General features: G+C 39.8%; 1 protein-coding gene across 3 annotated transcripts in view; it reads right to left on the minus strand.

Moving 5' to 3' along the window:
* Positions 1-2,412: 2,412 nt before the first annotated feature.
* ZNG1A (Zn regulated GTPase metalloprotein activator 1A) overlaps positions 2,413-14,901 on the minus strand; it is a 55,615-nt gene continuing 43,126 nt past the window's right edge. For all 3 annotated transcript variants that reach the window (XM_008256123.4, XM_002708232.5, XM_051858559.2), the window contains 5 exons: positions 13,413-13,464; positions 4,657-4,725; positions 4,488-4,553; positions 3,493-3,622; positions 2,413-3,165 (listed from right to left, as the gene is read on the minus strand). In XM_008256123.4, the coding sequence (XP_008254345.1) occupies positions 3,032-3,165; positions 3,493-3,622; positions 4,488-4,553; positions 4,657-4,725; positions 13,413-13,464 (451 nt within the window). In that variant the 3' untranslated portion in view covers positions 2,413-3,031. The remainder of the gene's footprint in view (positions 3,166-3,492; positions 3,623-4,487; positions 4,554-4,656; positions 4,726-13,412; positions 13,465-14,901) is intronic.

Below are 14,901 nucleotides of genomic sequence, written 5' to 3' on the forward strand. Positions count from 1 at the left end.
CCCACGAAGACGGGGAGCGACATTCATCATCTTTACAAATACTCAAAAGTACACATTAATATTATTTCATACACTGCTTCCACAATAGGACAACTGATTATAACTTCTCTCATGATCTATAACAGATAGCTTTAGACATTTATTATTTGCCAAAGAATATTATTATTGTGACCACATTAATTATAAAACAACTTTAAATTGTTAGGAAGAATAAAATACTTATCAAGGCTCTGCTATGTGCCAGCAGCTGAGTTGGGTACATTACAAACCAATTTACTTCTTGAATCGTTGATATTATCACTATGCATTTTTTTCCTAAAGATTTATTTATTCATTTTGAAAGGCAGACTGGCAGAGAGAATCTTCACCTGGTTCACTCTCCAATGGCCCCCAATGGCCTTGACTGGTCCCAGCCAAGGCCAGGAGCCTGGAAGTCCATCTGGATCTCCCATGTGGATGGCAAGGGCCAAAGCACCAGTACTTGGATATGGAATTCTGGCACTGCAGGTGGCAGCTTAACCTGGTGTGCCATAATGCTGGCCCACTATCCATTTTATAAATAAGGAAACCATTCTCAGAACAAACACTTGAGATTATACAGCCAAGAGCCAGCAAAGAGGGAATTAAAGCAAAAATTTGACTTGAAGATCAATAGACTTTCTACAGGACAATACACTCTCACACAGTAAGAGTTATCTCTCAGGGCCAGCACCGTGGCTCACTTGGTTAATCCTCTGCCTGCGACGCCAGCATCCCATATGGGCACCAGGTTCTAGTCCTGGTTATTCCTCTTCCAGTTCAGCTCTCTGCTGTGGCCCGGGAGGGCAGTAGAGGATGGCCCAAGTGCTTGGGCCCTGCACCTGCATTGGAGACTGACCAGGAGAAAGCACCTGGCTTCGGATCAGCGCAGCACCGGCCACAGCGGCCATTTGGGGAGTGAACCAACGGAATGAAGATCTTTCTCTCTGTTTCTCTCTCTCATGTCTAACTCTATCTGTCAAATAAATAAAAAAATAAAGAGTTATCTCTCAAACATGAACTAAGAGAATAGTCCAGGAGACAACTGGGTAAACATGCAGAATTTAAGGACAGGATAGAGAAAGGCATTTGGCTGAGTGTTAAGACACTTGCTTCTCAAACTGGAGTGCCTGAATTTAATTGCCAGCTCCAGCTCCTGACTCCAAGTTACTGTTAGTGCAGACCCTTGGAGGCAGCTGTGATGACTCGGGTGGGTAGGCTGCTGCTGTCCATTTGGAAGACTGAACTGAGTGCTCACTTCCTAGCTCCAGCTGTTGCAGTCATTTGGAGAGTGGAACAGCTGAATGGAGCTTTCTCTCTGCCTCTCAAAAAAAAAATAAATAAAATAAATAAAATAAAAAGTACAGATGGAGAGGGAAGGGAGATCAAGATCACCACATTGGCATAACCAAAACAACACAATAGCAACACCAATTTGTGATAACTTAATCAATCAGCCTTCTGCCCCTAACCACTGAACTGTTCAAAACATACAGATGTAACTCCTTTATTTAAAATTCTGAGGGAAACTTTCAAAAGAAATTGGTAATTAATTTGGTGAAACTCTTCACTAAATTCCATCTATGCTCCTCTCTTACAATTTGATTATAGTGAAGGTGACTCAGCTTTTAGTAGAACTAGGAAAAACTTGAGCCACTGTAGACTTACACACTAACCATTTAAATAAAGATTATTAACTATCAAGAGTCATCTGCAGTTATAGTTGATATTTTGTACCTCATTGCTTTTTGAGCTTATACTAAAAACTAAAGAAGTTAAAAAAAAAACAAGATGAATTATCAGTAGTGAAATGTATTCTACAATTGAAATCTTCCAAATATATTACAAAATAAATGGCTGACGTTTCATTACCAACTATCAGTAAGACTTAGCTTTGATTAAAAGTAAGATTTCTGGGGCCAATGTTGTGGCAAACTGGGTTAAGCTGCAGATTACAATGCCAGAAGTACACACTAGAGCATGGCTGGAGTCCCATCTGCTCTGTTTCTGATCCAGCTCCCTGCTAATGTGCTTGGGTAAGCAGCAGCAGGTGGCCCAAGTGCCTGGGCCCCTGTCACCCACTTGGGAGACCCAGAAAGACATTTGGGGAGTGAACCAGCAGATGGAATCAGTGTCTGTCTCTGTCTCTGTCTCTCTTTCTGTCTCTCCCTGTTCTCTTTCTTTCCATTGTTCTGCCTTTCAAGTAAATAAATAAATCTTTAAGAAAAAATTAAGATCTCTTCTACTTTTAAGTCTCTAGTGACAAACCTTGTATTTAATAAAAATAGTGACACTGTTTTGTAAAAACTTTGTAATAACAACGTAATAATTGTGTTTCTTCAATCAGCTAAGAAAAATGACAATATTAAGGAAAAATGACAATATTAAAGAACATTTTATCATTATTTTTTAAAGACTTATTTATTTGTTTGAAAGAATTACAGAGAAAAAAGGGAAAGTCAGAAAGAGAGAGAGACTTTTCATCTGCTGGTTTACTTCCCATATGGCCACAACAGCCAGGGTTGGGTCAGGCCAAAGCCAGGAGCCAGGAGCTTCATCTGGGTCTCCCACATGGGTGGCAGGGGCCTACGCACTTGGGCCATCTTCTGCTACTTTTCCTAGGTCATTAGCAGGGAGCTGGATCAGAAGTGGAGCAGTCAGGACATGAACCAGCACTCACATGGGATGCCAGCATCAAGGGCAACAGTTTTACCTTCTACGCCACAACTCCGGCCCCTCTTATTATCATTATTATAACTAACTTCCATGGATGAGAAACTCTGCATATATAAGCTCCCAAACCAATTCCAAAAAATATTTTGTGGAACCCATCTCAAAAATAAATGAATAAATCTGGCTATTATATGAACAGCAAATGTTTTAAAGTGTTAATTTACTAAATTATAGGTCTTCTACAGAATAAACACCACTTTAAGGTACACTGGGATTTATCACAGAAATAATGAAAAGAATAGCTGTTTGAAATATGTGCAGTAGGAAACTTTTCATTTTATCAAACTTTTTGATAAGAAATGCTTTCAGTGTTACAAACTTGATCTTCTTTGAAATGTGTTATCTGCTGCTTTTCTGTTTCTGTTACAGTAGTTATAAATAGTTGTTTAAGGATAGTCTTATCTAAATTCCTCCCTGTAAACAAAACAAAACACAGCTTGATTATATTATGCATAAAATGACACAGTTCACCTCTCAATTCCCCATAACTAAATGCTTGATTATCATGAGACATTTACAAAAAACATTACCCAGTTTAAAAATAATACTTGGAATAATCACTTCTCTAAAATTGTTTGAAGAGGAGACAAAGACCTAACAAGTTTTTATGCTATCACATGATTAAGACAAACACTCACCACAAGCTTATTTAGTTACAATAGAGGGCCTGATTTGGCTAACCTTATTGCCCTTCCAAATATATTTTTTACTTTGCTTTAGACATGTAACCCTGTTACTTACCAATCAGGACCAATCGATTTGTTCTCTCAGTGTCATCTGCCCAGCTCACTGGAGTCTCTTCCAGATCATAGAGCTCATGGACACCTTGAACAATCACTTGCTGTGGTTTTTCTTTGATTGACACCAGCCCCTGCCAAAAGAGAAGGATCCGTGCTCTGTCAGCATCACAGAATGCAGATGGCCTTGCAGTTATAAAACAGCAGCAGGATCTGGCCTCATTCCTCTCAGTCAGGGTGATTTACAAGCAGATGGGATTGATTCACCTGTGTCTTCTGGAGAGCCAATCCCAGGTGGAGCCAGCAAGGGGAGTGAAACAATCTAAATATAAACAGGTTCTTGATAGTCTCAACCCCTGACATTCTAGGGAACCCCAGGGGAAGTAGCTACACTGGGTACAATAAGTGGTAATCATACAAACCTTATGTGCACGTAGGGACACATCCATACTCAAATGGCCACTGATTGGTTAATTATAAACAGAGAACTGCTACCCCCTAGAAAAAAAACACCCTTTGTGCCATAAATACCTAAATATCAAGTAAGAGAGATTGGGTTTCCAAACCCAGAACAAGAATTATTCTAGTGCTTATTAGTGTCTGTATACAAGGTCCAACCATAGCAGAACTTCATTACTTCTCTCTGAAAATAAGCTCTCTCAGAAAACTGAACTGTTTTCTCTAGGTGATCAATCTGTGAGCCAAGTACAGAGTTTGGTAAGAATCCAGCCATATATCTGCTTAAAACACCTGGAAGTGGAAACCAAGGGATAACATTTCAAGCAAACAGACTGTTTTAGCTGCAACATTAATCGAAGCTGTGCAAATAAATCATGTTTTATGCAGTAATTTCCAAAGCTCCTTTTTAGCAATAGAAATGATAAAGAAAAATCAAAGTAGACAAAAGCAACTTCTGTTTAAAACCAAACATGATTTGTATTTAGCAGCCAAGAAAGGGACTTTGCCCAAAAGTCTGAGCGAGTAAACCGAATACTACACCTTCAGCCGTATGACCTCCATGCAGTGCCGGTCCTTGTCTGTCACATTCTTTTCCCACAGGAGACTCTGCATCAGGAGACATGTTTCAGTAAGACCAAGCATTGCTAAGAGCACCAACCAGGTAACAAAACAGTTGATAAAGCAATGATCAGTTAAAAATTGCATTCACCTGAATAAATTCATTTAGCCTTTCTTCCTTTACATTTCCTGGTACCTCGAATGTAACTGTAGTAATACTCTGTAAATCAAGAAAAATAATTATGAATAATTTTTACAGTAATATCAATATATTTTTTAAAATCACAAGTTTTAAGATGAAAAGGATCATTTTCATGACATTTTGTTGACTAACGAAATATAATACGCATTACAGTTTTCCCCTTATATGTGATGATTTTGGGAATCAACTACTCCATTTTCTAAATTCTACAGAATTCATGAATGAGTTAGTATTTACACAAAACACTACTTCATCTAAAAAAATTACACAAAAAAAATCTTCCCAAAGGGTGCCGATGATTTAATTCACTCTTTCAGGGTTGCAGGGAGGCAGGCAGTGCTGTTCAATGGTTACACAAGATGAAAAGGTTCTAGAGACCTGCTTAAAAATAGGTTAAGAAGATACATCTCATGTTAACTCTTATTTTATATTAAAATTATTTTATAATAAAATATACTTATTTCGAAATTTTACTACTGTTTTGTTTTTCTTTCCTCATTCAAGGAATCACTATCTCAAAAATTCATATCAAAACATACAGCAAATTTAAAAACAGCAAAAGGTTGCCAAATGAAACAAAACCTGTCATTTTCAAAATCAGTAATTCAGCTTTCAAACATGGATCTTATTTAAGTTGGAAAAAATGGATCTTATTTAAGTTGGAAAACCTGGCTTTTAATAGTGAGAATGTCTCAATATAGGACTCCATATATTCGTATTGCTTTATTCTTAGCTTAATGATTTTTGTATCAGGAATGACTGTTGCTTTTGGCAAATTAGAACTATGACTTAACAACATCTTTAAAGACTACAATTAACTCCAGTGAGAAGCAAAAATATACCATGGGGTCAAGGAGAGAGCTCGATATTCTGGAATGTATGAATTGCTGCTCTTCTGCCTTCCACAAGTGCAGTGATATGTGTGTTTCTCTACCATCTGCTTCTCCCTCAACTCTACGCACCATGAAACCTCAGGAATGGTTTGTGGCCTGATGGGGGGAGAAGTAGGTAGACAGGGGCTGACACCTGATGAAAGAAAACATGTTCCAGGCAAAGCGGCGTATCTGGAGGCTGAGGAAAGAGGCAGTTTGAGGACAGGTACATAAAGGGGAGAAAGGTAAGAGACAAAGCAGGAGAGACTGGGAAACAGTGCTTTTCTATGCCAGTAAATTCTTCTCATATTAGAAAAACCCTAAAGAGGGGAAACCTGTAAATTCCCAGAACAGAAGAAAAGGGGCAGAAGGCTTGATTCATAATTGTCTCTAAGAATAACAACAACTAAGCACAGATTGCCACTTGAGTTTTCTCAGAGACCTTCTCACCTTCCAAACCCAGGTCCTCCTTAGAAGGAGTGAATAAGGAATTCATGAAAAGTAGAGAACTACAGTAACTATTATTCAAGGGTAAGACTTTATTTTTTTAAAGATTTATTTATTTGAAAGTCAGAGTTACACACAGAGAGAAGGAAAGGCAGAGAGAGAAAGAGGCCTTCCATCCAGTGGTTCACTCCCCAATGGAGCTCCCCAAAGAGCTGCGCCGATCCCAAGCCAGGAGCCAGGAGTTTCTTCTGGGTCTCGCACGTAGGTACAGGGGCCTAAGCACTTGGGCCATCTTCTACTGCTTTCCCAGGCCCTAGCAGGGAGCTGGATCAGAAGTGGAGCAGCCGAGACTTGAACCAGTGCCTATATGGGATGCTGGCACTGCAGGCGGCAGCTTTACCCACTACACCACTGCGCCAGCCCCAAGGGTAAAATTTTAATTAAATACATAATATGACCTTCTGGCCGGCGCCGCGGCTCACTAGGCTAATCCTCCGCCTAGCGGCGCCGGCACACTGGGTTCTAGTCCCGGTTGGGGCGCCGGATTCTGTCCCGGTTGCCCCTCTTCCAGGCCAGCTCTCTGCTGTGGCCAGGCAGTGCAGTGGAGGATGGCCCAGGTGCTTGGGCCCTGCACCCCATGGGAGACCAGGAAAAGCACCTGGCTCCTGGCTCCTGCCATTGGATCAGCACGGTGCGCCGGCCGCAGCTCGCCGGCCGCGGCGGCCATTGGAGGGTGAACCAACGGCAAAGGAAGACCTTTCTCTCTGTCTCTCTCTCTCACTGTCCACTCTGCCTGCCAAAAAATAAAAAAATAAATAAATAAAAAATTAAATACATAATATGACCTTCTATCACTCATTTTAGACTATTTTTCTAATTTATTTTCTTTTGAACTTAAAATTAACTCTCCTGCCATGTCTGATGCCACAGGAACAAAGTAAAAAAGTGAAGCAATAATTCAGAACACTAAAGCAAAATAAGGAACTGCTTGTAAAATAGAACTTGGAGAGGCAACAATCAGGGCTGGGTCAGGACAAGGTGAGGAACTGGGAACTCAACATGGGTCTCCCACATAGGTGGCAGTGACCCAACTACTTGAGCAATCACCTGCAACCTCTCAGGAAGCAAATTAGCCGGAAGCTGCAATTGGAAGCAGAGCTGGCACGCAAACCTAGGTGCTCTGATACGGCATGTGGCAATCCAAGTAGCATCTTTTATTTTAATGTTTATTTATTTTTATTTTATTTGAAAGGCAGAGATGGAGAAAGAGAGATACAAAGAAGAGACAGGGAGAGAGACAGAGAGAGAGAGAGAGCTCAATCTTCTATTCCCTCATTCACTCCCCAAATGCCCACAACAGCCAGGGCTAGGCCAGGACAAAGCCTAGAGCCCAGAACTCAATTCAGCAATCCCATGTGGGTGGCAGAGATCCAAAGCACTGGAGCCTTCTGCTGCCTTCCAGGGCAGGAAGTAGAAAGAGAAGTGGCACAGTCAGGACTTGAACCAGGCACTCTTGATATGGGACGCGGGTGTCCCAAGCAGCAACTTTAACCACTGCATAAAATACCCATCCTCCAAGTGGCTAGGTCATATCCTACCCACACTAGCAAAGATTTTTTGACTTTTCCTTGAAGCAGGTCATAAGACCCTCATGTAAGAAAGAGGTGCTGGGATTGGCATTGTGGCATAATGGGTTAAACCACCGCCTGCAATGCCAGCATCTCATATGGTCACTGGTTCGAGTCCCAGCTGCTCTACTTCCTATCCAGTTCCCTGCTAATGCGCATGGGAAAGCAGCAGAAGATGGCCTAAGTGCTTGGGCCCCTGAACCCATGTGGGAGGCCCAGAAGAACATCCTGACTCCTGGCTTTGTCCTGGCCCAGCCCTAGCTGTTGCAGCCATTAAGGGAGTGAAACACTGAATGGAAGATCTTTATCTATCTCTCCTGTCTCTCTCTGTAACTCTGCTTTTCAAATAAATAAAATAAATCTTAAAAAGAAACAAAGAAAAAGGTGCCCTGTATTTACCTGGAGAACATCTGTATGTCTGAACACACAGGGACACAGAGAAGAGTCAAAAATAGGACTTGCTAAGTTCTTCCCAGTTTAGTACCATTATATCATACTTTTAAAAAATCCAATTAGACTTTTCTGAAACTATTTCTATATCAAGCCAAGCTCAAAAAATAGTTTTACCCATTTTTTCAAGTCATTTATTTATGAAGGCTCCTGCATTACATAAAACTTAAATAAAACTGTATGTTTTTCTCTTGTTAATTGTTCTTTTCTTGTAGGGACTCAGCAATGAACCCAACAATGAGTGGGGAATAGATTACTTTCTTCTCTGCACCTCAGATCCCCAACCCAAATAAGACTGTTCATACCTCTGAATCTAACAATACTTTTTTTTTTTTTTTAAGATTTTATTTATTTATTTCTGAGGTAGAATTACAGACGAGAGGGAGAGACAGAGAGAGAGAGAGGTCTTCCATCTGCTGGTTCCTCCCCAAATGGCCACAACAGCCAGAACTGAGCCGATCTGAAGCCGGGAGACAGAAGCTTCTTCCTGGTCTCCCATGCAGATACAGAGGCCCTTGGGCCATCTTTCACTGCTTTCCCAGGCCATAGCAGAGAGCTGGATCAGAAGAGTAGCAGCCACGACATGAACTGGAGCCCATATGGAATACCTACACCACAGGCAGAGGCTTAGCCTACTACACCACAGCGCGAAACCCCCAACCTATGTCTGCAACACTAAATTTTGCCTTCTGTTTACGTATCTAAAGCAGGAAAGTGCTAAGAATCAGATTTGCTTACACTACAGCAAGGGCAACAGGTATAGATGTGTTTGCCATACTATGGTAGAGTTAGAAACATACCAGGGGACTCCAATTTAATCCCATCAAGGTGGCATGTACCAATGCCATCTCACTAGTCCAAGTGATCAATTTCAGTTTGCAATTGATCATAATGAAAGGACTAAGAGTCAAAGGGAGCACATAAGCAAGTCTAGTACCTGCTAACACTAACCGATAGAATAAATAAAGGGGAGAGTGATCCAACATGGGAAGTGAGATACTCAGCAGACTCATAGAATGGCAGATGCCCTAAATAGCACTCTGGCCTCAGAATCAGCCCTAAAGGCATTCAGATCTGGCTGAAAAGCCCATGAGAGTATTTCAGGCATGGAAAACCAAGACACTCTGGCAAAAGATCTCTGTGAGTGAGATCTCAGTGGAAAGAACAGGTCTTCAAAGAAGGAGGTACCTTTCTCTGAAGGGAGGAGAGAACCTCCATTTTGACTATGACCTTGTCTAAACAAGATAAGAGTCGGAGAACTCAGAGGGCTTCCATAGCCTTCGAAACTCATGACTGGAGCATAGGGAGATTACTGATGCCATAGACAGGAGTGTCAATTGGTAAAGTCAACAACAGGAGTCACTGTGCACTTACTCCTCATGTAGGATCTCTGTCCTTAATGTGCTGTGCATTGAGATTTAATGCTATAACGAGTACTCAAATAATATATTTCACTTTGTGTTTCTATGGGGGTGCAAACTGTTGAAATCTTTACTTAATGCATACTAAGCTGATCCTCTGTAAAAAAAAAAAAAAGAAAAGAAAAGAAAAGAAAAGAAACTATCAACTCCCAACTTGACTCTCACTGGGATTAAACATGACAATAGGTCTGATCTGATTTCATCATCATTAAAAAAAAATCATCTATTATTTTTCACTTTATGTTTCTGTGTGGGAGCAAACTGTTGAAATCCTTACTTAATGTATACTAAGCTGATCTTCTGTATATTAAGATAATCGAAAATGAATCTTGATGTGAATGGAAGGGGAGAGGGAGTGGGAAAGGGGAGGGTTGTGGGTGGGAGGGACGGTACGGGGGGGAAGCCATAGTAATCCATTATTCGTACTTTGGAAACGTATATTCATTAAATAAAAGTTAAAAATAAAAAAATAAAATAAAAAAAATAAAAAAAAAGAAACTTATGATTCCACATTAGTATTAGCTACCAATATTTAATTATGGTGGATTTATATTGTTTCAAAATCTAATAAAGTTCTATTTTCCAAAAAAAAAAAAAAAAAAAAAAAAGGCCTGAAATTTTCCACCTTAAAATGTTCTTTTTAAATTACATCTGAGGGGCTGGTGCTGTGGTGTAGGAGGTAAAGCTGCCGCCTACAGTGCTGGCATCCCATATTGGCGCTGGTTCAAGTCCCGGCTGCTCCACTTCCAATCCAGCACTCTGCTATGGCCTGGGAAAGCAGTGAAAGATGGCCCAAGTCCTTGGGCCCCTGCACCCGTGTGGAAGACTTGGAAAAGCTCCTGGCTTCAGATCGGTGCATCTCTGGCCATTGCGGCCAACAGGGGAGTGAACCAGCAGATGGAAGACCTCTCTCTCTCTCTCTGCCTCTCCTTCTCTCTCTAACTCTGACTTTCAAATAAATAATAAATAAATAGATAAATCTTTTCAAAAATTACATCAGAGGCCGGCGCCGTGGCTCACTAGGCTAATCCTCCGCCTGCAGCGATGGCACCCCAGGTTCTTGTCCCGGTTGGGGCGCTGGATTCTGCCATTTGGGGGGTGAACCAACGGAAGAAAGACCTTTCTGTCTCTCTCTCTAACTCTGCCTGTCCAAAAAAAAAAAAAAAAAAATCAGAATAGGTGCTGGGGAACAGATGAAATACAATCGGCAACATGTAGATTCTATTTAGACAAGCAATGCATACAAGGAGTTCATTTTGCTATTCTCTCCACTTCTGTATCTCTTTAAAATTTCTCTCAATAAAAATGTTAAACATACACAATTAATGTACAAGTATCTAAGCACCACTCCTGAAAATTTGAAAGGTAAGAAATATTGAGGATCCATTTCTTTAAAAAAAATACAAGTTATTCTGATTATACCACCAGCTTTATATTCCTTTAGCAAATATTCACTGTAGGTAGGTACCACAACCCAAGTTGTTAAGCAATGAAGAATTTATATTTAAGGAATTTGCAGACTAATACAAGGTAAACACATTTTAACTCAAACTATAAGGCATCCTGAGAGATAAGAAAGGGGGGTACAATCAGGATTCTATGGGTGCAGATATTGGTCATTATAAAGGTTCTTTTTTTAAAAGATTTATTTATTTATTTGACAGTCAGTGTTAGAAAGAGAGAGGGAGGCTGGCGCCGCGGCTCACTTGGCTAATCCTCCACCTGCAGTGCCGGCCTCCGGGTTCTAGTCCCGGTTGGGGCAACGGGTACTAGTCCCAGTTGCTCCTCTTCCAGTCCAGCTCTCTACTGTGGCCTGGGAGGGCAGCGGAGGATGGCCCAAGTGCTTGGGCCCCGCACCCGCATGGGAGACCGGGAGGAAGCACCCGGCTCCTGGCTTTGGATCAGCGCAGCACTGGTCGTAGCGGCCATTTGGGGGGTGAACCAAGGAAGAAAGACCTTTCTCTCTTTCTCTCTCTCACTGTCTATAACTCTACCTGTAAAAAAAAAAAAAAAAAAAAAAAAAAAAAAAAAAAAAAAGAGGAAAAGGAAAAGACAGAGAGAGAGAGAGTTTCTGCTGGTTCACTCCCCAAATGGCCACAAAGATCAGGGCTGGGCCAGGCCACAGCCAGAAGGCAGGAGCTTTATCTCGGTCTCCCACGTGGCTGCAGGGGCCTAAACACTTGGGCTTTCCTATGCTGCTTTCCCAGACACATTAGCAGGGAGGTGGATTGGAAGCGGAGCAGCAAGGGTTCGAATTGGTGCCCATATGGGATATTGGTGCTGCAGATGGCAGCTAAACCTGCTGCACCACAGCACTGGCCACTATAAATGTTCTTTAAGGACTACATTTTCTTCATCTTTTCATCCTTGTTACTCCTAATATGATATCCCTTTCCCAAAGCTCAGTAAGAATATGCTTCAAGTTTATGACTAATACTGGAAATAAAGTTAAATTTTCAAAAAAATTGTATGACCAAGTACTTTTATTGCTTTCAATCACTCATTTTATTTGTTTTAATGTTTATTTCTTTCATCTACCTGAAAGGCAGAGTGATAGAGTGAGAAAGAGAGAGAGACACACTCAGAGAGAGATCTTACATCTACTGGTTCACTCCTCAAATGGCCCTAACAGCCAAAGACAGGAACCAGGAGGTCCATCTAGGTCTCCCATGTGGGAGGCAGGGCCCCATCATCTGTTGCTTCCCAGGATGCAGTAGCAGTGAGCTGGATCAGAAGCAGAGATTGTGGGCATCCCAAGTAATGGCTTAAACAACTGCACCACAACACCTGCTTCTCACTCACTTTAAAGGTAAGTGAAGATGAACATTCCATTAAGAAATTGCTTAGAAAAGATGCCACAAACATGGCAGTATGACACCTGTAAATATCAGTCAAAATGAAGACAAATAAACAAATGCCTGCTGTTCTTGTGGCCTAATGCAACTAGTAAGGATGCAGGAACTCAGCATTTAGAGACAGAATAGGAAAGCCTGGCATGGTGCTCCCCCCATACTCCTGTCTCACTGTGATGCAGGTGGAACAAAGAAGGCACCCTCATCTTGAGATCTGATTACTGTTTATAGCCCTTGTCTATACTCCTGCAGAAAATGGTCTTTTTACTTTACATTTGTTGAAGTCTTTATTTGGTGGAAGATAAGCCTGTGACTATAAAGAAAATTGAAAGCATGTTATAGTAAAAATTAACAGAAAAAAAAAAAAAGGCAGGAGCGGGGAGGGATGGAGAGGAGGATGGTGGAAAGTATCATTATGGGCTTAAAACTGCATATATGAAATACATGAAATCTGGCCTGTCAAATAAATTGTTAAAAATTTAAAAAAAGAAGTCACCCTACAGCGTTAACATCCATTACACACTTAACAGAAACATGGTACGGCAGAAATATACTTAGCTGGTGCCTAACATCTTAAATACTGACTTCAGGAACTAGAAATTTAAAACATGCAAAATACCACAACAACTTTAAATTTAAAGTGCTACTTGAAGGTGAAATTCAAAGTCAGTTTATATTTTAATAAGCCACACAGTTAGTTCAATATAGTTAAAAACAGACTACACTTAGAATCCCCAGGCTGCTTTTCAGTAGTAATTTCCACCCAATGAACTAATTAACTGTAGAATGGAGAAGCTAGAAAACATGATCTCCTAAGATTCTCAACAACTATGGTTTGAAAATTTTCCATTGTATATCACAAAGTTGCACTAGATTATCTCAAAAGTATTCAAAATTCTAAAAACTGTCAATAGTCTAGAAATACCATTTTAAAAAGATTTCAAATAAAAGTCCTAAACACAGCCAACTTAAATAGATACACAGGTAACTTCAAGAGATACTTTAAAGACTTTTTTTTAATATAATTTTTTTTACCTGATCAAGATGAGGTTGTGTTGTTGGCACATGTTGAAGTTTTTTCTGCAAACTAAGAACAACTATTATCAACTCAAGAGATGAATATACTTCCGATTTAAATTTGTATATTACTTGGAGACATAAAGCTATATAAGGAAGAGATTTTCCATAACTAAATCTATTGCACACTCAAATTTTACATGCTATTTTAATGGAAAAGGCTGGCAGATTAAATTTTTAAAAATTCCTTAAAAATGTACACAATTTACATACATACATGTATACTTATAACAAAGAGAAAACTAATCCTTTGGCAGTACTTGTATATAGTTCAGTATGCAGCTATTTCAAAAAGTTTGTGGAAAATAGAATTAAAAGATAAGTTTATTTTGGTGCAAAAAAACTTGAAACCCATGCACAATTATTTCATAATATGCTTTCTCATAAACTTTTGAAGACCTCCATATGTCAGTAGGTTTCTTCTAATTTCAATATGTATAACACATGCTCAGAAAAAATATACATAATTAATCATTTTGGTACTGCTCAATTCTCCTCAGGCTCCCTAATATGAAAATAATGCTGGCACTTAAAGTTCAAAGGGTAAATTTTCCTTTATCAGTGTTTTCCCTAGAACATATCTAACTTATTAAGACACAAATAATGTTCATAAATATAAATCCTCAGTTACAGTTTGGAGAAATTCAAAAGTCAGACTCTTCAGAGCGAGAAGATCAATATGGCATAACAAATTACAACCCTAACAACTGTAGCATTGATGGAGACACTGATGGACACAGGGTGGGAAGGGGAAAAAGACCTTGCAGATGTTTTGCCCTGAGGAACAGTGAGGGGTAAATTAGTAACAGCAAGTTTAGGAGAGAAGGGGCATGGAAAACTATTGGAGGGAATGAGTCTCACTGGGGGGTCTTAGCAGGGGAAAGTGTCAAATTAAATCCTGCCCAGCTGGTTGCTCAGGAAAGGACTCTCCTGTGTAGTTTAGCACAAAGAAAAATTGTGCAAAGGCCTTATCTATACTGCCAGGATCACATTAAAATCTACTTTTTTAAGTGTCACTAAAGCATTATAAATGCTCTTAATCAAGTGTAGAATGAGATTACTTTTAAAAATCTTTGAAAAATTTTATCCTTTTTCCATATGTTCAATATCTAATGTTGAACAATGACTGCCTAAAACTTCATAAGAAGGAGTCAAAATTTAGCAATGAGCACTTTGGTTCCTGGTAAATCCCAGAATTTTATGCTTTTAATTCTTTCTGTATCATAGAAATAAAGGAAAATGTACTGTAGTCTAGAGGACAAACATATACTACCAAAACCTGAAATTCATGAATTAATTTTGCATATTTACTTGTAATCTTGGAACAATTTTTGTCTCTACACTAATAAACTATATAAATCTAAAATAGTTTAGCATTTGTACATATACCATTATATTCTATAATAATTTATTTCTTTTAATGGAAAATGGCACTAACAACTTTTCT

The sequence above is a fragment of the Oryctolagus cuniculus genome, chromosome 1, assembly GCF_964237555.1.
Source record: "Oryctolagus cuniculus chromosome 1, mOryCun1.1, whole genome shotgun sequence".
NCBI classification, from domain to species: domain Eukaryota; kingdom Metazoa; phylum Chordata; class Mammalia; order Lagomorpha; family Leporidae; genus Oryctolagus; species Oryctolagus cuniculus.